The sequence below is a fragment of the Phalacrocorax carbo genome, chromosome 23 (assembly GCF_963921805.1).
Source record: "Phalacrocorax carbo chromosome 23, bPhaCar2.1, whole genome shotgun sequence".
Taxonomy (NCBI): domain Eukaryota; kingdom Metazoa; phylum Chordata; class Aves; order Suliformes; family Phalacrocoracidae; genus Phalacrocorax; species Phalacrocorax carbo.
The window spans coordinates 6,894,293-6,913,975 of NC_087535.1; the positions used below are offsets into that span (position 1 = coordinate 6,894,293).

The 19,683-nt window shown below is 49.9% G+C and overlaps 1 protein-coding gene across 4 annotated transcripts; it reads right to left on the minus strand.

Moving 5' to 3' along the window:
• Nucleotides 1–625: 625 nt before the first annotated feature.
• INKA2 (inka box actin regulator 2) lies at nt 626–12,702 on the minus strand. Of its 4 annotated transcripts, XR_010376093.1 has the most exons (5): nt 12,321–12,702; nt 11,779–11,877; nt 10,418–10,585; nt 10,256–10,300; nt 8,162–9,569 (listed from the first exon to the last, which is right to left on the minus strand). XR_010376093.1 is itself a non-coding variant. In XM_064471962.1 (2 exons), the coding sequence occupies exons 1-2, from the start codon at nt 12,627–12,629 to the stop codon at nt 1,570–1,572; spliced, it is 1,302 nt and encodes a 433-aa protein (XP_064328032.1). In that variant the 5' UTR covers nt 12,630–12,702; the 3' UTR covers nt 626–1,569. The 4 variants fall into 4 exon arrangements, 2 of the variants coding, with proteins under 2 accessions (XP_064328032.1, XP_064328033.1); XR_010376092.1 differs by lacking the exon at nt 8,162–9,569 and having other exon boundaries at nt 9,716–10,300; XM_064471962.1 differs by lacking the exons at nt 8,162–9,569; nt 10,256–10,300; nt 10,418–10,585; nt 11,779–11,877 and adding an exon at nt 626–2,562.
• Between the last annotated feature and the right edge of the window lie 6,981 nt (nt 12,703–19,683).

The following is a 19,683-nucleotide window of genomic DNA, read 5'->3' on the forward strand; positions in this document are numbered from 1 at the left end:
GGGCAGCCCCGTGGGGAGGGTCGCCCGCTGCCGCAGCCGGTCGATGGGCTCTGCACGCTCTTCGCGCTGGGGCTCACGGAGCTGCTGGGGACTCGCCTCCGCCAGGTCTAACTCCTGGAGGCAGCGAGGAGGGGAGCCGTGGCCAGGACCCGCGCGGCCCCGGGGTGGTCTGGCCCTGTCCCCCTCCCCAGGTCGGGGACCGCTCGGCTCCCAGGCCTTTCCCTCGGCAGCAGTTTCTCCCCCAAACATTTCTCTCTGCCTTTCCCTGTGCTGGGGGAGGAAGGTGGGTGTCGAAGCGTTACCCGCAGGCTCCGGGAGTGTCCACGGGCTGTGGTGGGACATGCCTCCCGGGCGGCACTGGGACCTCTGGCTGCAGTTCTTCTCCCTACGATGATTTATAACCTCTCCTCGAATGGAAACTCTCCTGGCCGCTCCCCAAACTCCTCGGTCCCAGCTGGGAACAGGCTGACACAACCCACACGCGCTCCCAGCTCCGACCCCCGCCAGCCGAGCCTCTCGTGCCAGCTCGGCCGGGTTTTCGTGACTCTGAAATCCCAGAAGCTTCCGTGCAGGAGAAAAGCGGGACTGAGGGTCGCCCCAGGATGGAGACGGCCCCACGGCACGCTGGTGACTGATGCCACTTTATTGGTAACTCTTGGAGAGCCGGACACAGAAGAACTTGGTTCCGTCAAGACAAGGTTTGTACACAACAGCAATAGGAAACAACAAAAATAAACATCTGTTGCAATTATCTTGGTGCAACCTCAGCAATAAACTTTTGCAATGTTCTATCTGGTGCAACCTGTGGGGAGAAGGGCACGGGGGGAGAAGCAACACCCGCTGAGAGCTTGAGGGTCACAAACTTCCATGGAAGGAGCCGTGCGTCCTACTGGTTTAACTGGCAGGGGAACGAGAGATGCTGGGAGAGCAGTGGAGATGCAGTTTAGGGGGAAAACCCCACAGCTGAAATGCAGCAAAGCTGGGCTTCAACACCCCTGCTTAGCGACTGTTCAAGTCTTATAAATTCAAACTTATTTCTTCCAATTTAAATAACAAGTGCTTCAGGTACAACACTTGAATTGCCTGGTTTATAACCCGGTTTTAAGTGCACACAAGCAGGAATAGAATTTTTTTTTAAAAAAAAAACCTATATATATTTGCACACTCATACACACACATGCACACAGTGGATTTTGTGCTGCAGCTATTTTAACTGGAGATGATGGCGTGGGCCCGAGGTGGCTATCGGAAGGCAGGCTGCAGGAGCTGGTCGGCTGTGGCACCGCTCGCCCTAAAGCTGCTAAAGATTCAGATTATTTTTGCAACTATCAGTCCCCAAAAGCCTCCCCGCAGGGGGCTGCGCCGGCTGCTGCTCCGACTGCCCCTCAAGCCGTAGCTCAGAAAACGCCACTCGCAGGTGGCCGAAGCCCCCAGCCCGTTTTGCAGAGGACTCCCCTCTCATCCCGGTCCGTGCTGAGAGCACAAGGGTCCCCTGAAAAGACATGTACGGCCTCCAGCTCCTCTCTGGTGTGAAACCAATGGTTGGCAGAGCAGAGGATGCTGACAAACTCACACCCAAACAGCTGTATTGATGTCAAACCCAGACTGGGTGTAGTCTATGGTATCGTGGACTTTCTTGGTGCCGATTTTGGGTTTCTCGCTGTTGCTCTCTGCCTTCGGGCACCTCTCCCCTTTGCTGTGATGGTTCTGGATGTTCCCATGAAGTGGGAAGTAAAATGTCCCCTTGAGTTTGTTCATCTTTTTGGGCCTCTTGGAAATCTCAGGCCGTTTGTCTTCAGGCGGAAGCCAGCAAGGTTTCTCCTTGAGAAGCCTGTCTCGGTCTGGCCGAACGCTCCTCAGGAACTTCTTGAAGATGTTGGCTGTGAGGGAGAACTTCCTGCAGAGCTCCTGGGATCTGCTCACGGACAGGGACACCTCGCTCTTCTCCCCCTTCTTATCCAGCTCTGGCAGGTCCAACCAGTTCCCAACCAAGTCTGCAAAGATGTTGTCCCCCAGGACCAGTGGCTGCCGATTCCTGCTCTGGGACATCAGGGACGATGTCCAGTCATGGCCATCGTCACACCCCGGGCACTCCCGGCACGCCGGCCACCCCCCCGCTGTGCCCTGGGTACTGGGCTCGAAGGTCTTTGGGCGGACGTGCTCTGCTCCGATCGACACGGAGGAAGGTCCTTTTGGGTGATAAACACCCTCACCACAGAGGCTCCTGAAGGAGGAGGGGGTGTCTCGAAGGCGGCTGCCCTCCGGGAGCGCAGCGGGACGGGGCAGACCCACCGGCCGTGGCACGGCACACGCGAGGGACGCAGGGCTGTGCTCCTCCACCAACGCCTCCCCCCGCAGCCGCTCGTCCCGCCAGGCCCCGGGCACGTCTCTGCTGCTTCGGCGGCACTGGTGCTGCTCGGCGCCGGGACCGGCGCCTCGGCTCCCCGAGATGTCCAGCTGCTCCAGCGCGGTCTGCACCTGGAGGAGTTTCAGCTCCTGCAGTGCCCCCATCATGCAGTTCATCTGCTCGTGCAGCCCGTCCCCGACCTCCTTCATGGACAGCTGCGGGGGGAAGGAAGCAGACATCGAGTCAGTGTCTCCAGGAGAGCAGGAAAACTTAGACCAAAGGGCGGGAGCTGGGCTGAGCAGCTTTCTGAAACATCGCCCCTTCCTACTGAGTACGTTTTAGATGCATCCTACCTGTACTACATCCATTTATGGAACAGCAATTGGATTTTTCTTATATTTTTCTAGGAGTTTCCCTCTAGGAATAAGAGGAGCTGACAGGAGCAGTGGATTTTTTTTTGACCTGACAACAAAAATAAATAGTTTGTGTTTCCATTAATTGCCTGGCAGAAGCCCAAGGCACAGAACTATGAATGGGTTTGGCTGCCACCAGTTTTAGCATATTCTTCTCCTTTTGTGTCCTTTGTGCCCTGTAACTGACGAAAATCAGCAGTCAGAATAACGAAGTGCCTTCCACAGAGAACCTTGTTTCTTTACCTAAAGTGCTAAATTAATTAAAATAAACCCCAATAAGAATCACAGTGTTACTATATAAACGTCTTCAGATCTTAATACCCTGGTCACAGGCACCTCTCGCTAGAGGACAATCAAAGGCATTTCAAAGCACTTGAAATTTTGTACAAAACAACCAACAAAATCTAATTAGTTAAACTCGCAATCTCTTTATTCCCAAGACAGGTCCTTTAGTAGCACTTCTGCTTTATCCCTGAACCTTGCTATAAAGATTTAACTTTCTGTACTAGACTTAAAATAAGCAAGTTATTTTCCAGAGCTTCCAAACTCCCCCCTCTTCTCTTTCGCTCGGTTGCTTTCTCTCTCTCATGTAGGACCTGGATCATGTTCCCAAAGCGGCACCATAAAACAAACGGGCTCTACTTTCCAACAGCTGCCACTTTTCTTTTTTTTTTAGCGGGGGCAGGCGGGAAGGGGAAGGAGAGGGAGGAACAGCAGGGGACGGCAGGGCTGGAGGTGAAGACGTGTCACACTGATGTAAGGTGGTTTGCAGAAGAGATTACCCCTGTCTAGGAGAAGCTTCAGCCTACGCGGCCATAAACAGTGTAAAAGGCTCCTCGCAATTTCTGTACAGCGACAGATCTCAAGCTTAGGGCGAAAAAGAACGGACGCATCTTATGTTCAGCTTTACGTTATCAAGCTTTACTTTTCTACATCTCCTTCATTTTAACTAAATTAGTTCGATTACTCGCTCTATTTCCATTTCTGTACCTGGATTTGGTCAGTGAGAAAGAGCAGTCATCAGAAAATTAGATCCTCCGTAACAACCTAGCTCCAAAAGTGGAAAGCTCCTCGACAGTTTCCGACCACGAGTCTCCATTTCAAAACCCAGAACCTAAAACTAGCCGGTGGGTTATGATGATTTTTCAGAGCTTCACTCCCAAGAAACTTATTTATCACCCGGAACGAGCGCACAAGCTATGAAGATATAGAAAATCTGTGTTTAGCTTCCTGATTATCAAGTGTCTCCTGCTAGCTCATTTTTTAACATCAGCAAATAAACCTCTCCTTCTGCAGACACGCAAATAATGCCCCACTTGGAGGCTAACCGAGCGCTTGCGTTTCCCGTACGAAGGCTGGGGCCATATGCTCTACGAGCCCCAGACAAAACTATCACCTTACCTCTCCAGACTTGCTGTAATGCTTCTCGTCCTAACCTTTCTCGCCTTATTAATGGAAGCCTGTTTTATCTGGGGCTTTGCAAAAAGCTGGATTTGGAGCCAGCTTGGCCGCTCATTGGCCGCTCCCCACCAAATCCCCAGGCCGGCGCAGCGCCGTGATCGCGCCGGGGTGAGTGACGGGGGTCCTGCGGCAACGACCGGCCTGAGCAAACCCTCGGCGGACGCCGCCTCCCTTAACTCCCCCGGGATGGGAGGTGTCGTTACCATGCACGCCTCATCCAGCAAGGCTCTATTAAGCATTAACATTTCATAGGCAGCATTTATCATCGGTGGGGCGGTTTCTCACGGGCAGATCCAGTCTCCCCCCCAACGAGAAAGGACCTGAGCCCTGAAAGCTCAGGCTCCAGCACTTTTCCCTCTGAACAAATGAGCTGGTTCTGCCAAACCTGGCGCCAGCCCAGCCTGGGGAGCCCGAGCCACTGGAGGAGGAGTGGAGATGTTTTCATCTGTGGAAGCGCTTTCCCATAAGCGACTACGAGGTTTGGACGCTCTCCGCCGATGCCCAGCGCTGCCTGTGCCGAGGGCTGGGCTGAGCCCAGGGGGAGAAACGGGCACTTCTGGGACATGACTCACCCGTCCTGTTTCAGCGACTTGCTTTGGGGTAGGACAAATCCTGCCCTCTGGACTCAGCCTCAGTGTCCCTCTGGCAACATAAATCCCACCATCAGCAAGGGAGTTTTAAAGATCCTGAGGGTTTTAAACTCTGCTTGCAAACACTGCTAAAACTTTGGGTTGTGCAAGTTAAAAAACCCAGCAAACAACCCCTTTATCTTTTGCTCTTCAGGGTATCTGTTCAGTCTTTTACAGCACTGAAGAGCGAGTGAAACCCAGCCCAAAGTGAAGTCACTGACTGGTGACCAAACAGTCTGCAGGGGCTTGGATTTCATCCACTAGTAATTACCCTGCGGTAATTAAGAGGACTCACTCTGGAGAGGAAAAAAAAAAGTTCCTCAGTTTCTTCCCCAGTGTCTAACAGCTTCTCTCTCCTCTTGCCAAAGAAGATCTCAGTTCTCCCAAGTTCAGACTGGCCTCTCTGAGGCTCTCCGGAAAAGGCACAATCTCCCGCAGAAGAGAGACCACCGCCCTGGCAAAGGGTCAAGACTGAACTGTCCGGGCTGCTGGAGGAGAAAAGGTTTCTGTGAATAACGCAGCAGTTTGGGCTGGAAGTCAAACGGATGCTCTGACTGCAGCGTGACGGGAACGCAAGGCTGAAGGGACAACCCTGGTAGCCTCGCTGGCTCTGCGCTCACCCGCTTCGCGTAGAAGGAACGGGAATTTGTGATGAACTAAAGTGAAATTTCAAACAGAGCGTGAATGTGACACAAAGCCCCAGAGAGCCTTAATCTGGCGTGGAGAGAGACCCTGACCGTACTTGCTGGGGTTATGCAAGTGGCATTACGTAAGCTGGCCACCGCGGGACATCAGGAGATGCTCCGGCTTGTGCATTTGTGCGCTGTAAGTCCCAAACCTGTGTTGGAGCAGCCCTGCACTCGGCGGTGCTGCAGAGCAGAGTGCGGGGGCAATGGCGTTCGCTACAAAACTTCGGGTCCAGCACAGATGTGGCTCATCAGCATCCTCCCTTCTTGTACCTGCTGGCCTCTGCTCAAGACGCACACGTACATCAGCGTTTCAAGGGACTCTGGCTGTCGAATTTGAGATACTTTCTGCTTCCATACAAGCAGTTGTCTGGCACCTCTGCTTCCAAGAACAGCCAAATTAGAACCATGACAACTTGCAGATGTTCAAATTTATCTCTATATAAAACAGTTAAAAAATCAGATGCCTCAAATTGCATTTCATTATTATTCTTGAAACTTTTGCAGTCCCCAAAAATTGGCATGAAAAAGTTACAGTCTAATTCTGAACAAGCCAACACAGATGCCTTTTATAGCCAGACAAGTATGCACAAGGGCTGAGCGCGGTCGTGACGTGCATATTCCGCTTCGATGGCTGGGATTCAGCGTGTGATGTTATTTCTCTCTCCAGCAGTAAGGTATTACCTCCAGATCAATCCTCCTGTGAAGGCACGAACAAGGCAGCTCTGGCTAAATCCTCTCCAAAGCAAAGCTTGCATAAACCACAGTCACCCTGAACACTGAAAGGCAGAATGCAAAAGCTTTTCAAGGCTTTCAAATGATCATCAAGGACCACTCAACATGAGGGGGAAAAACCCCACAGCAGTGAGCATTTTGCAGAACTGGCGGAGTTCAAATATGGTTTTCTTTCCATTGAAAATCTACCGCTTTGAGTGGCAAAGGCATCGATCGCTCTAAGCCTTGCCTTTTAAACGATTTCCTCAAAATACTTATTCCCAGAACTACAACCACAGTTGGTTTATACAGTTTATAAATCAATGATCTTCCAGCACTGATTAACACGGCCGGACAACTCGCCCCAAGGAACATCCTCTAGCAGTGACTGGCGTATTGTCAAATTCAAAACCTGAGATGTACAAATAAGGGAGATCTCCCTTGTCACTTCCCAGGTAAATAAGTAACTTTTTAAAACCCACTTTGGGAACTAATGTTTTCCTGTTAGCATCTACATTTGCCGAGTTCTCAGAATTCAGTTCCCACCAATGCCCCCAAGCCACAGCTGTCTCTATTCCCAGCCCACCCGCACATCTGGCCTGCCCAGGACTGTAGCAGCTTTGTGATGCTGACGGGAGAAAAGGAAAAACCCAGCTAACACACCACGGCTTTCAGCTGAGCACAGAGAACTGCAAAGAAGAGCTCTGAGCGTGTTTGTCCCTATGAGGAGGAAGACAGATGTCCAGCTCTTGGGTAAAAGCAATGCAAAGAGAGGAAGTTATTGCTAAGAGGACAGGAAAGAACAAATGGCAAATACCAGTTCTTAATAATAGTGCTGGTAGCAACAGAACCAGCAACAAACAATTGGTATTTAAAGAGGATGACATAATAGAGACCAAAATTATTTTAGAACTGCTGAGCTGATCGTATTGTTTCTGCCTTTTCCTTTGGGTCACTAACTAGATTAATCTTCAACCAGCCTGCAGTTGTGGCTGGGCATAGCCCTTCAGAGCGCGCTGCACGCTTCGCAGAGGGCTGCTACCCAGCCTGACGTTGCACCTTTCTTTTCCTTCCCTCGACGGATGCCGAGGGCCTGCAGCCGTCTTTTTGTCCTTCCATTTTATCACAAGAATTGCAAGACTCTCTTTCACCTCTTGCCTTTCCAGAGTATTTTAGGCGTAAATTAGGATGTTAACTGTGAGCTCACAGTTTATCTGGAAGAGGAATGATGCTGAAACTACACCAAAGATTTTTTTCCCCCCAATAATTTAAATACATCTTAAACAGATGTTAACCACGAAAGACATGGTTCACATCACTCAATTAACAATCTTCCTTACTCAATTGCCTTCCTTTCCATTGTGATTATATTGTTCTGTGCTTCCCAGTCACGCTTGCCACGTTTAAAGGCAAATTAGAAAATCAATTCTCTACAACCAGGAAGTAAATGGACCAAAAAGAACTCCAGCCTTCAGACTTTTACTCACAGCCCAGGGATAAGAAAGACCACGAGGCTCGATGTCCAGACTGACTGTTGAAGATGGTGGTTAAAAGTGCCGGCCTTCAGCCCAGTGGTCTGCTTCGCCGGGGGACCTGGTCTGTAGCGTTCCTGAATATGTGCAGCTGGGAGTCTAAAAAATCCCACCGTCATCTTTAGGAGTCTTCTCTGGAAGTAAAGAAGTGGGCAAAGCCTGTGACTGCTGCTCCTCTCCCCAGGCTCTGTGTGAGAGGACATCGCTGTCAAGTTGCTCCTTTGCCCTTTCCCTTAAGGCAACACCGGAGAACGAGGCTCTGCGATAACCACCCAAGTTTCTGACGCGCTCTCCAGCAGCCATGGGTGAAGCCACCCTCAAAGGGACCATTTTGTCGGCAGAGACCCGGATGGAGCTGTGTGTTTCCACCTGCTGGAGTTGTGAGCAGTGATGTTAGCCCTCGAGGCCTGTCTTTTATGCCTTACTCTACTGCAAATCACAAGAGCTGCTCCGTCGGAAACAGCAGTAATGAAAATACATCCTTTTCAAGCATGACACAGTTACTGGAATAGGACCCAGTGTGAGACAAAGAGTAAAAATAATTGCTGTATTTTTTGCTCAGACCAAATGTTCTATTCCTGCAAGATATTCATAGCAGGAAACACTGTCTACCAGAACATAAATTAACGCAAGGAGGGAGTCAGACTCCATCAAACTCAATAATGGCATGCATTTATGATGAATGTGCAGGGGGAACATTCAGAAGTTCAAGTCAGAGCAGCGGGGTTTGTTTGAAATACCTACTTTAATACTTTTCTGCCTAGAAAAAAGCAACAGAAAGCTCAGAAATATCCTGGATTCCTCAGGAAAGACCAAAACATGCCAAGGAAACTTACAACTACAGCTAACTTGACTGCGACCCCTCGCCCATTACAGCCACCAAGTGCCAGATCAACCTGCTCCATGAACTCGCCAGTCCCTGGCTAGATAATAAGTGATTTATTCTTACTGTAGAAGAGCCTTGAAACCCCCGGCCCATGGCACATATGCTGATGTTACTATGTATAAATGCAAACAATCCCCGTGTCGGAAAGTTGATGGAGGTAATGCCATCTGCGGCGTGAGACACGGAAATGAAATTCCTCTCTGCTAATCCCTGAGCAAGACAATTCTTGTTAAATCTGATCTTTCAGCTGAGATAACGTTCTGTAACTCGGAAAGCAGACGTAATATTTCTGTGCCTCAGACGATGCGTGCAGACTCTGAATCCAGCCGTTAAAGTCAAGAGCACTTTTAATGTCGGGATTAATTGCGTTAATGGGAGATTCACAAGCTCTGGGGTGTGTTTCACAACTGCCATATGAAGGACAGATGACAGAAGGAGTGGCAAAGCACAACTTATTCCACGCCAGACCTACAAACCAGCACTGCGTATTCTCGCAAACTACGCTGCGTCCATAAATCTCCAGGGGCTTTCCAGAGGGGGTGGAAAGCCCTTCTGTATTTTCTGCATAGAGACCGAGGAGCAGTGAGCTGGCACGGCTTGGCCGAAACAGCTCCACAGGCCGGCGTCAGCACCGGGACGGGGACCCCGGCTTTGGCAACCGCGCCGACGGCAGAGCTGCCCCCGGCCGCACACCCCGTTGGGGTGAATGGCTGTGTCAGCTGAGGCCCTCCTGGCTGCGAAGCACTTGCATGTGGAAGCTTCTGAATGAATTCCAATCAAAGGGACACCACACGTGCGAGAAACTATCAGCTTACAATGGAAAACATGCGATTGGAATAGATCTCTCATTGATTGAAACGGGTCAGATTCATCCTCGGGAGCCATGGCAGAGCTGGCAGACCTTTCCACAGGTAACACGAAGAGCGGTGTAAGCATGCCCAGACCCACGCTCATCTGAGACTTGTCTGGCAAAGCACGGCGTGATCTCAATGCCTAGGCTGCGTGTTGAAATGTCGGGGCACACCAGCAGCCCAAATGAAGCACGCGATGATTTAAACATGTTTTTAATACACAAAGCAGGAGAAAAGATAAAATTGGAGCTGGAATCAGATCCCATGCTGGTGGGGGATAGAGTTGCACTTGGAGATAACCCTTCCTTGGGAACTGGGAGCTGTGCCAACCTCTGCTCTTTTTTGAGAAAATCCCCTCCTCAAAACCAGCAGGAGTTTACAAAACTGAAGTTCTGCTGGTCGAGTGGCCTGTAGCTTTCCCGTGTTACACGGACCAGCCCCAGCAAGCCTGGGCCCTCAAATGGGGCGTTTTCGCAAAGCACCCCTCCACGACCCCCCTCTGCGGCTCCGCAGGCCCCCCCGCCACTGTGTTTCGAAATTCGCAACGAAGCCCTGGAACCAGACTCCTGCTTGGCGGCACGCGGGGTGGCTCGTTGCCTCGATCGGGCCAAGCCCTTCCCACCATTCCTCCCGCACGATTCTTGGTTATGGTGCGTTTAAAGTCTGGAGGCAGGACCTGCCCAGTGGTGAAGAAAGCGGTGAAGCAGCAGGGTCAGGAGGTTGGGTTCCCACTCACCATGCAATGCAGATGGTCCCAGCTGCTATCGCGCTGCCTGCTGGTCTTTAAAGAAACATTAATCTATATTACTTCCAGGATATCTTGACAGTATTGATTTTTGAAAGCTGTTATTGCTCAGGATATCATTTATGGTTATTTTAACTAATACAGTCCTCCTACCTTCACTAAATATGATCTGCAGCTCACTTAAGTTGCTGATGAAAGGAACTGTTTCCGACGGCGTGCTGTAAGGCAGAGGGTCCCTCCAGCTGTCTCGCCCTGCGGGCTGTCCTGGCACGCTGCGCTCACAACAGCTCCAAGGCTGCACTCCGATACCCTGAGAATCTGCTGTTGAATTAAGTTTTTGAGTAACAAAAACTGGGGGGTGGGAAGGGAAAGAATGTGACTAGTGAAAACCAAACGTGGGAAGATCTACTTTCGGTCAAGTCACGAGCAGTCCTGCTGAAGGTTACAACTGACCCTTCCCAGTTCTTTAAACCAAGCAGATACATAATTCTTTGCCAGGCGAAGGTCTTGATTTACTAATATAATTAAACTTGTTGCATTTTTACAATTAAAAAAACCCTCCATTACTGCATTATAGCAAGGGCACGAAAAAAACCCCAATTTTCTAAGGATTTTTTTGTTTTCACATTCAATGTGAGGGACCTGCCTTCCTTTCGAATACATCCAAATTCTGAAGAAGTTGTGTGTGCGCTACAAGACAGGCACGTTTTAGGCTCCCAAGTAAAGGTGCGATGTTTAGGCTCGTGTACAAAATACTGCTCATAATGAAACTGATCTGTTTAGAAGAGAAATCACAGATTTAGGAACTTTATTCTAAGCACTCTTTTTTCAAAGTTACTTTTTTTTTTTACCCATCTCACCTTCCAACTTGTTCAGATTTTAAAGATCTTCCAGGTTACAGCGTACGTGTCCTGGTTTACAGTTTGCATTTCACTCATCACGCCCAGCGTACAGAACACCCGCGACTCTCATCTTCCTTTGTTTTACTTTGTCCTCTCTTTGCCAGGGAAGCACCGGTAGCGCCGGCGGGTTAAATGTCACCGTTTGCAGCCACATGTACCCCGAGTACTGCGCTGCTGCCCGAGCCCGTGTTTCACAAGACACGTCCGAGCCGGAGCTCGGCCACCTCCAGCGCAGCAGCGAGTCCCCGATCCTGCCCTGGGCACAGCCCAAACTTCGCCCATCCCTATCGACTCAAATGCTGTTGCTCCCATGTGAAACATCTCCTGCAATGCAGGCAGCACGGCAGTACCGTACCTAAGCCCAGGTTGTAAAACTCCCGTTAGCACAAATACCAGCTGGAATCAACATCCTATGAAGTCCTGAACCGGGAAGCTTTTTGCATTCGGAAACTTCACCCACCCAATCGCGCTGCCTTGCCTTCCCCTTTCGTCCCCATCATCTCTTTATCCGACCAGCGCTGCTCCCGGCCAGACGTGCGGAGCACTGGAAGCCGAGTTTGGAAAGCATCAGCTCTTCCCCCGGCGCCCCCGGCCCCGGTGCACCAACAATACCTTCTGGCTTGCGGACAAGCCCAAGCAAGTTCAGCGAGCGAGGCTACCACCGGAGCGGGAGGAGGGAGAAAACGCTGTTGATTTATGACAAAGGGTTTCCTATTAAAGAAGAAGTATTTTCAGAGGGGATTGGCGGTGGCAAGCGCACGCTCCCTTTGCATCTTTTTTTTTTTTTTTTTTTCCCCCGTAAACTTATTCTTATCAGAGATTTCTAAAGGTTTCTCTGATTTCGGATCTCCGCTGGCACCCCTGCCCCACGGCCGAGCCCCCGTGCGCCGTGGCTCCCCGCCGCAGACGGACGCACCGGCGGCGTCCGCCCGGCCGCGACCCGGGGAGCAGCGGCGGGGGGACCCCGGCCCTCCCGGGCGGCCGGGGAGGGGGTCCGGCCCTGCCCCGTCCCTCGCAGCGCCCCCCCCCTTGCAGGGGGCTCCTCCCCCCCGCGGAGGAGCCCGGGCAGCGCGGCCGGCGGGACGAGCCGGGGGGCTCGGGGGTCCCGGGGGGTCCCGTCCCCTGTCTCCCCCCCCCCCCCCGCGCCCCCTTACCAGCTCCTGCCGCAGCCGGCGCAGGTGGCGGTCCATGGCCGGCCCCGCCACGCGTGCTCCGCCCGCGCAGCCACGGCGGGCGGGGAGGGCGGGGGGCGGCACCGGGGGCAGAGCCCGGCTGCGGGGGGGCGCCGCCGTGCGGGGCCGGGGCCGCTCCTCCGAACGGCGCAGCGCCCCGGGGGGTGGCGGGGGGGTGGGGGGTGTCTCATGGCCCCACCCGGCTCCGGGGCCTGGGAGTCCCGGGGAAAGCGTTCGGACGGGGAGAGGCTTCTCGTGGCGAAGCCAAACCCAAGGCGGCCGCGGGAGCATCGGCAGCGCGGGAGCGCCTGCGGGGGACCGTCCCCCCGCCCCGCAGCGAGGGTCCGCGGTGCCGTTTGTGGTGGGCTGGCGTCTGCAAACCGCCAGAGCGGGCCATGGAGGGGCTGGAGCGTGTCCAGAGCAGGGCAGCGGGGCTGGGGCAGGGGCTGGAGCACAAGTGTGCTGGGGGGCGGCTGGGGGGGCTGGGGGGGTTTAGCCTGGAGAAGAGGGGGCTGAGGGGAGCCCTTCTCGCTCTCTGCAGCTGCCTGAGAGGGGCTGGAGTGAGGGGGGGGCTGGTCTCTGCTCCCAGGTCACCAGTGACAGGACGAGAGGGAACGGCCTCAGGCTGCGTCAGGGGAGGTTTAGATTAGTTATACTGGTTATTAGGGAAAACGCCTTCCCTGCCAGAGTGGTCAGTCCCTGGCACAGGCTGCCGAGAGAGGTGGGGGAGTTGAAAACCCTGGGGGGTTGAAAAACTGTGTAGACGTGGCACTTGAGGACATGGTTTAAGAGGCCTGGGGGGGGTGTGTTGGGTTGGGGATTGGACTTGATTATCCGAGAGGTCTTTTCCAACCTTAATGATGCTGTGATTCTATTATAAATTGCTCTGCAGAGACAGAGCACCCCAACAAAAGTGTGGATTAACCTACATGGCCCTAATCACGACAAGTTGCAAAGCTGCCCCCCCGTTATGGATTTTCCCATCTTGTTCTTTCGGGGGCTGGGTTGCTGCGTGCAGGCACGTCCCCCCCCCCGGGTCAAACCGCAGTGTGGCCCCTCGGGGATGTTAGAGGTCCCCTGGAAGGCGGCAGCACCGCGAGCACTTCGCACATGACAGCGCCACTATCAAAATGCCCTTTGTCAGGAACAGCACGTGTTCAGAGCGCTGCGAGAAACAGGTGTTGAAAGTCCTTGGCATGGATTTACTTTCAGAACAGCAGTTTTTTTCCTTACTGTGTTTTACAAGCAGAGTTCCGGCTGACAGGAACCTACACACGCGGCAGCAACTGGAAACTTCCCGGATACGGGGGGATATTGTCAGTGCCGCAGATGCGCGCCTCTGAGGGCAGGGTTTTTTTACCTCAGCTCAAAACCCTCTGATATTGCTTGTCACCACAGGAAATCAGAGGGACATATGAGCCAGGAAAAAAACACAAGCACCTTTGTGCCATCAGACCCTATAACTGCATTGAATTTGGGAGGGTGTGAATTTCTCAGCATTTCTCACGTATATATATGTATTATTCTCAGCTTACGTGCAAACTGTGTTGCTTAGATGATAAAAGCTGAGCCCCTGCAGTGGGTTTGCAAGGCTTGTCTGACTCATTCTGCAATGGTAAAGAACTTGACAGGATGGGAAATACTACTTTGTGTTTTCAGATTTGGGGTGAAAAACGTAATTACTTGCTTTTCCCCGTAAATCTGAGTGTTGACAAAGACTGTCTAAACTCTCTGCCTTTCCAGGCCTTTATTTTTTGAAGGAAAGCATTTTTCGTAGTTGGTAATAGGATTTTGTTTGTTTGTTCGTAGAAATCAGCCTTGGTGTTTTCGAAAGCTGACCTTTGAGTCAAAATCCATTTTAAATAAGAAATTTGCGATCTGGCCTTTGAAGTATGTTTGGGAAACACTCTGGAGTTCACATTTATCGATCCTTCCAGCACCTCTTTTAGTATTGGTCAAAATTTCCTGTCTTTTCGCTCGTTTCAGGGTTTCCATTCCCTATGTATCAAGGAAGCGTGAAAATGGCATCTCTCTTCAAGGATCTGTAGAACGTGGGGCTGTGAACTTGTTAACGTATTAAAGAAATGACCTGATCAAAAAGTTAATCACTTCCAATGGGGTATGCATCGCTGTGAGTGGGACACCTGCCAGGATTTCTTAAACTCTGAGCCAACTAGCCCAGCTATCATTTTTTTTCTCCAAGCCTGGCTGGCTTTGTTGGCCAGCTGGTTGTTCCCCACGGCCCGGGGTCGGGGGACGTATGTCCCCAGCCCACTCAGGCGTATCAAGTATCATATGGCAGGTTTGAACAGCCAGTCAGTGGGAAAAAATCAAAAAGATGGCACCATGTGGAGCCTACAAGCCGAAACGCCTGCCTCCGCCAATGATCAATAGCACGGGGAATGACCCAACTTCCCTTTCCTCGTTCTGTGCCTCGGACAAGGATCCGTGTTCAGGAGGAGCCACCGACTCAGAGTCCACGTTTCTGTGTGGCTTGGGTGGCTCAAGACCTTTTTTTTTTTTTTCTGCTGTTGGTACCATGTCTGTGTAATTTATTGTATTATCTCAGTTCTGTAAAGTAACACATAGACACGGCTTCTTCCCTGGGGCATGGCACCAAAGCTGAAACATGACGGCGTTTTCTCTTTACATTTGTAATACATGGACCTACGTTCAGCCGGTTTGAGCTGAAAACTGTCCGCGAGCTTGATTTATCCAAGCCAGCTTTGAGCAACAGTATTTTTAGGTATTTTTTTACCTTTGGTAGGGAGTAGACTAAGAGCAGGCATCACCAGGGAATGACTTCTGTTCTCCCGGGGTTGCTGTGTCCAGACAAAGTGGACTGCTGATGAGCACTGTGGTTTTGGCATCTTGAAAAACAGTATGAAATCAGACCAGGGATTATCTTAGGCACAGGATGCTCTCCCCAGTGTTTTCTTTACAATACCTTTTTTTTTAAAAAGCATATCGTTCCTGAATGTGCTTTAACTGATGCTTTTCACAGTCCTTTGACTATTCCAATATAAAAGAGATATAAAAGATACACATGGTTATGTGAAGCATCAAATCTAAGTTAAACGATTTTACATTTTCCAGCACGTCTAGCGTTCAGGAGGCCAGCCGCACGTGTACCTGGCAATTGGCAGATGCTCTGCTCCAGAAAGCTCCTGTAACGCTTGCAAGACACTGAACTGTGTGATCTGCTGGCAGATGAACAGGGAAGTTTTTAGCCCCTGTTTGGTTTCTATTTAAAGGTCATCTTTTTGATCTGTTTTTCAGCCTCCGGGGCTGCTCCCGTCCCGTGAGGCTGATAAAGGAGTTCATGAGCGTAGCATAAAGAAAAGACCAGCATATTCATGTGCTCCAAACTCCTGGGAAGTTGTAAGAGAAGGGAATAATCTGAATTCTTTTCTCAGTAGGATTTCCCCACGAAGCAACGTTTTTCTCTTCCGTGTAGACAACCGGTTCAAAGCAACACCGACACTTCATGCCAGGCCCTGCGCTCCTTTCACTCCACAGCGGTGCAAACCGTGAGCAGATGGTGCAGTGCAGTGGAAAATCAGGTCTCCAAGAAAATACAGAGCTGAGAATAAAACACCCTCAAGCAGAAAGCGACATGGCTTATTTCAGGATAAAACGAAAAACTGAGATCCTTGGGCAAAAAATAGAATACGCCTTTTAGAGTGGTGTATTCCACTTACATGAACTGCCTCGTTCCTTCCCGTTTGAGAAAACATCCATCCCTTCACAGCTGAAGGCTCATCTCATTTGTTGTCTTTCAGTTCGTTGATCTGGTTTCTCAGGGCTTTCACGCGACTGCTCTTTGCTGAATTAACAAGCGTGGTTATCACTGAATTTTCTTTCATTTTTTACTTTCTTGCACACTGAAGGCAAACCTTTCAGAATTTCTTCCCACTTAAGCTGCAGCATAACCTGAATCGCATCTACCTTTGTGTAAATCCACTGGGCCATAAACATCCAGCCAAAATAGGTAAGAATATAATGTCAAAACTTCAATTCTGGTTTTGTATTTGTACATAAAGAGATAAATTACCCCTGAAAATTTGACCATTGCTTCCATTAAGCCTAATCTGTTGTATGCAGTCTCTCCAATTCTGGCCTTTAAAGTTCCTGACATGCCCCTGCCTCACTATGCCCCATCCCAAAATTGAAATTTTTAACTCTGCTCCAGCCAAATTCCAGCTCCTGACGTTCCTCTGCTTGCGCTGGAGTGCCAGGGGTAAGTACCAGGGTGGGGAAACTCCTTGTGCATTCCCTGTGCTGTCTTGTGTTAAAGAGCTATTGGATTACATCTCGGCTGGCTGCATTTCGGTGACCTAGATCCTGCTTGTACTAGCTGAAAAATAATTTAGCAAACCTTGGTATAGAAGCGTATCTGGGATTAAAATGGGCTGATATTTATTTATCTGGAGGAAAACAACGGGAGCAAACCACTGGCACTTCTCGCTGGTACAGCTGAAATAGCCACTCTGTTCTGATAGCCCGATGTCTGCTGTCTTTTCACCTGGAGCTGCCCCTGTACGTGCACCTGCGGTGACCCCCCGCATGCTTCAGGGTTCCTCTGAAATTCGTGAAGTTCTTCTGGATCCTTCTGAAGGACGTGCCAGACAAGGAACCGAATCCATTCAGCAGAAGGGCACTGGAATGAGCCTTAGCTGAATGTAAGACCCCATCACCATCATCGTCGTCATCATCATCATCAATAACAAGTCTGTGTGCCAGGCTTGCTGGAAAAAATCCAAGACTTTGCCAATTGTTACAGCAACAAGGCAGATTCTGCTGCCCCACAGACTTGCCACTCACTGGTAACTTGCCATCCAGCTTTTTTTTCCAAAGGGAAAATGAACGCACAGGGTCCTTGGAGTCAGTTTTTGGGGGTGAATATGAAGTCACTGCCTACACTAATATCAATGGCCCTTTCACTGTAATGTGCTTTACTGTACAGAGAACCAATACAGTTTCCATGGCAGTGTAAACACAAATACATACCGTGCTCTGAAGAGTGAGTCACACGTGCTGCAGAGAACGGAGAAAGGTCACTGTCTTCATCTGAACACATCTGGGAGAGGAGGATGAGATTATCTCACTTTAAAAATATTTTATAAATATGATGTAAACCAATATTTGTTCTGAATAACTCCATGTCTTGGCAGATATGAAAGGCAAATCCTTTGAAGCTAAAAGAATAAGACAAGGCAGGTGCTTGTTTACAGTAGCAATGTTCAAATCTATAATGAATGTATTCTTAAAAGATATACACAGCCCGATAGTTCTGGAGCCAGTGCAAATTCTCCGTGGGCAGTTTATCCCAGCCTTTCCGAGAGTTACAGCAAGAGCTTTGCTGATGTAGGTGAAGAGTAAGTTCCACAGAAAGAAGAGATGGATGCATCTGTGGTGACTACTTAGTACTGGTACTAAGTAGTGCTCAAGACATTTCTTTGCGCTGCATGTGTTAGCTTTAGGTCTCGGCACACCGCAAACTACACCTCAAACGTGTGGTACGGACCTTCGTCTGTGCTTTATAGTCTGAAATAGCGAGAGCCTGACCTTGAGTGTCAGCAGCATGCACCTCACAGGTGTCTTATAAGATTGTTTATCCAAAGCTGATATATCAATACATAGATTCAGAGAATTAATCTTGGATGAATTTAAAATCAAATATGTAATCTGCACTTGATAATAGGGACAAAACATGTGTTGAGCCCTGTGTTGGAGGAATAAAATGGGCACTCAGTAGACATGGGAGCAAGCGTTTTATTCTAAGTCCCCAAACCTGGAGGTTGGTTTATGATCCCAAGCTAGAGATTTTATACCCCTTCATAAGAACTAGTTATTTTTTTAATATTACAGCTCAGAAGGAGGTCTTATCTACTTCTTTTACTAACGTAAATCCTTTCCCAGGACCTGTTCTGCCTGCAGAGTTTTCACATTAATTGTCAAGATTTCCAAAGGCTGCTCTGAACAGGAATACTTCCTCTGGATCTTACTGCAAGTGAAAGCGAAGCAATGTCATGGCAAAACTGCAGATTCCTCTTGGCTGGGCTGACATGTGAATGTCGACATTGTGAATTCAGCACTTGAGAGTCACTGAGGTAAAACAAGGCCTGGAGGCTGACAACTGCTATTTATACACTGGCTCATGGCAGAGTACACAACATACAGGGAGTTTAAAACAAAGTTAGTAGCAGTAGCAGTTAAGATCCTCTTTAGGAATAAGGGTTAAGGGAGAAACAAAGCCTTTCATTAGATCAACTGATGCAGCCGCAGGAGCATGACCTAAATCTGACACAGCCCCATCAGAAAGGGCCAAACCCAAAGGGAGAGGGACAATAAATCTACCAGTCGTAGTGTTGAAGGGTTTCTCAGCATACAGACATCGAGAGGGTTTGGAATCCGTCCCTCCAGCATCTGATGGAAAATTAAATACCTACAAGCGGCAGCATCTTTCTGAATTAAGGTGGTATGTCTGAATGTCTCATTAACAGTGCACCACGGAGAATAATGTCTGTCTCCAAATCACTTCGGCTGAATTGCAACATGCATGCAACCTCGGGGGAGAAAAAGAATAGGTGAGGGAACTAGAGAGCAGGAGTTGTTCATTGCGATGGCTGTTTTATCACCTCGTCTCTGCCCTTCCCCCATGGGAACAGTCACTTCTGACTGCTCTTCATTGTCTGTTTAAATCACATCAATTTAAAAGGGTTACGAGAGGCTGTATTTAATCAAACGTTTGTTATGTCCAGGTGTCTTTGTCTGTCTCCTTTCCCAGATTTATCCGGAGATAATTATCTCATGTTGGAGACTCGTTTCCCCTTGAGGACCAACAGGAATATCCACTTAAAAATTAAAAAATAATTGGAACTAACAGAATGCTTGTAGTTAGCTATCCTGTTACCTCTGCTCTGGGGCACAGTTCTCACCCCTACCATCTGGTCTGTCCCGATGTGGTAGAGGTAAGCTCTCCATGCTGTAACTGTTCTTCATTGTCCTGTGAGGCCCCACTCTCGGCTGGCACTCAGATAGTCGTATGAAAATATCATAATACTAAAAAATGAGAACCGAACAGAACCTGCCAGACTTTTTCTCCCCCATCAGGAGTATAAACATGAGGAATTTCAAAGGCGTGACAAGGACTGTGGTACGCCAAAGCCATTAAAATTCATTTAGGCTGCCTGGCAATGTAAGAATAATGACACAGTGTATGTGCTCGTACAGTAGAAACCACTGTTGAGATTTTTGAAATCCCATTGCAATGAATGGAAGCTGCACGTCCAGAGCCTCTGAACTGCTGTGACAATAAAAGCTGACATGCGTAAAACCACCC

What these genes read in the sequence shown, in the direction of transcription:
- INKA2 (XM_064471962.1), bottom strand. Translation starts at nt 12,629, where the DNA reads ATGCTCCCGCGGCCGCCTTGGGTTTGGCTTCGCCACGAGAAGCCTCTC. An exon ending in GCCGGCTGCGGCAGGAGCTG is followed by an intron (nt 2,563 to 12,320) that starts GTAAGGGGGCGC and finishes TTCCCCCCGCAG; the next exon opens with CTGTCCATGAAGGAGGTCGG.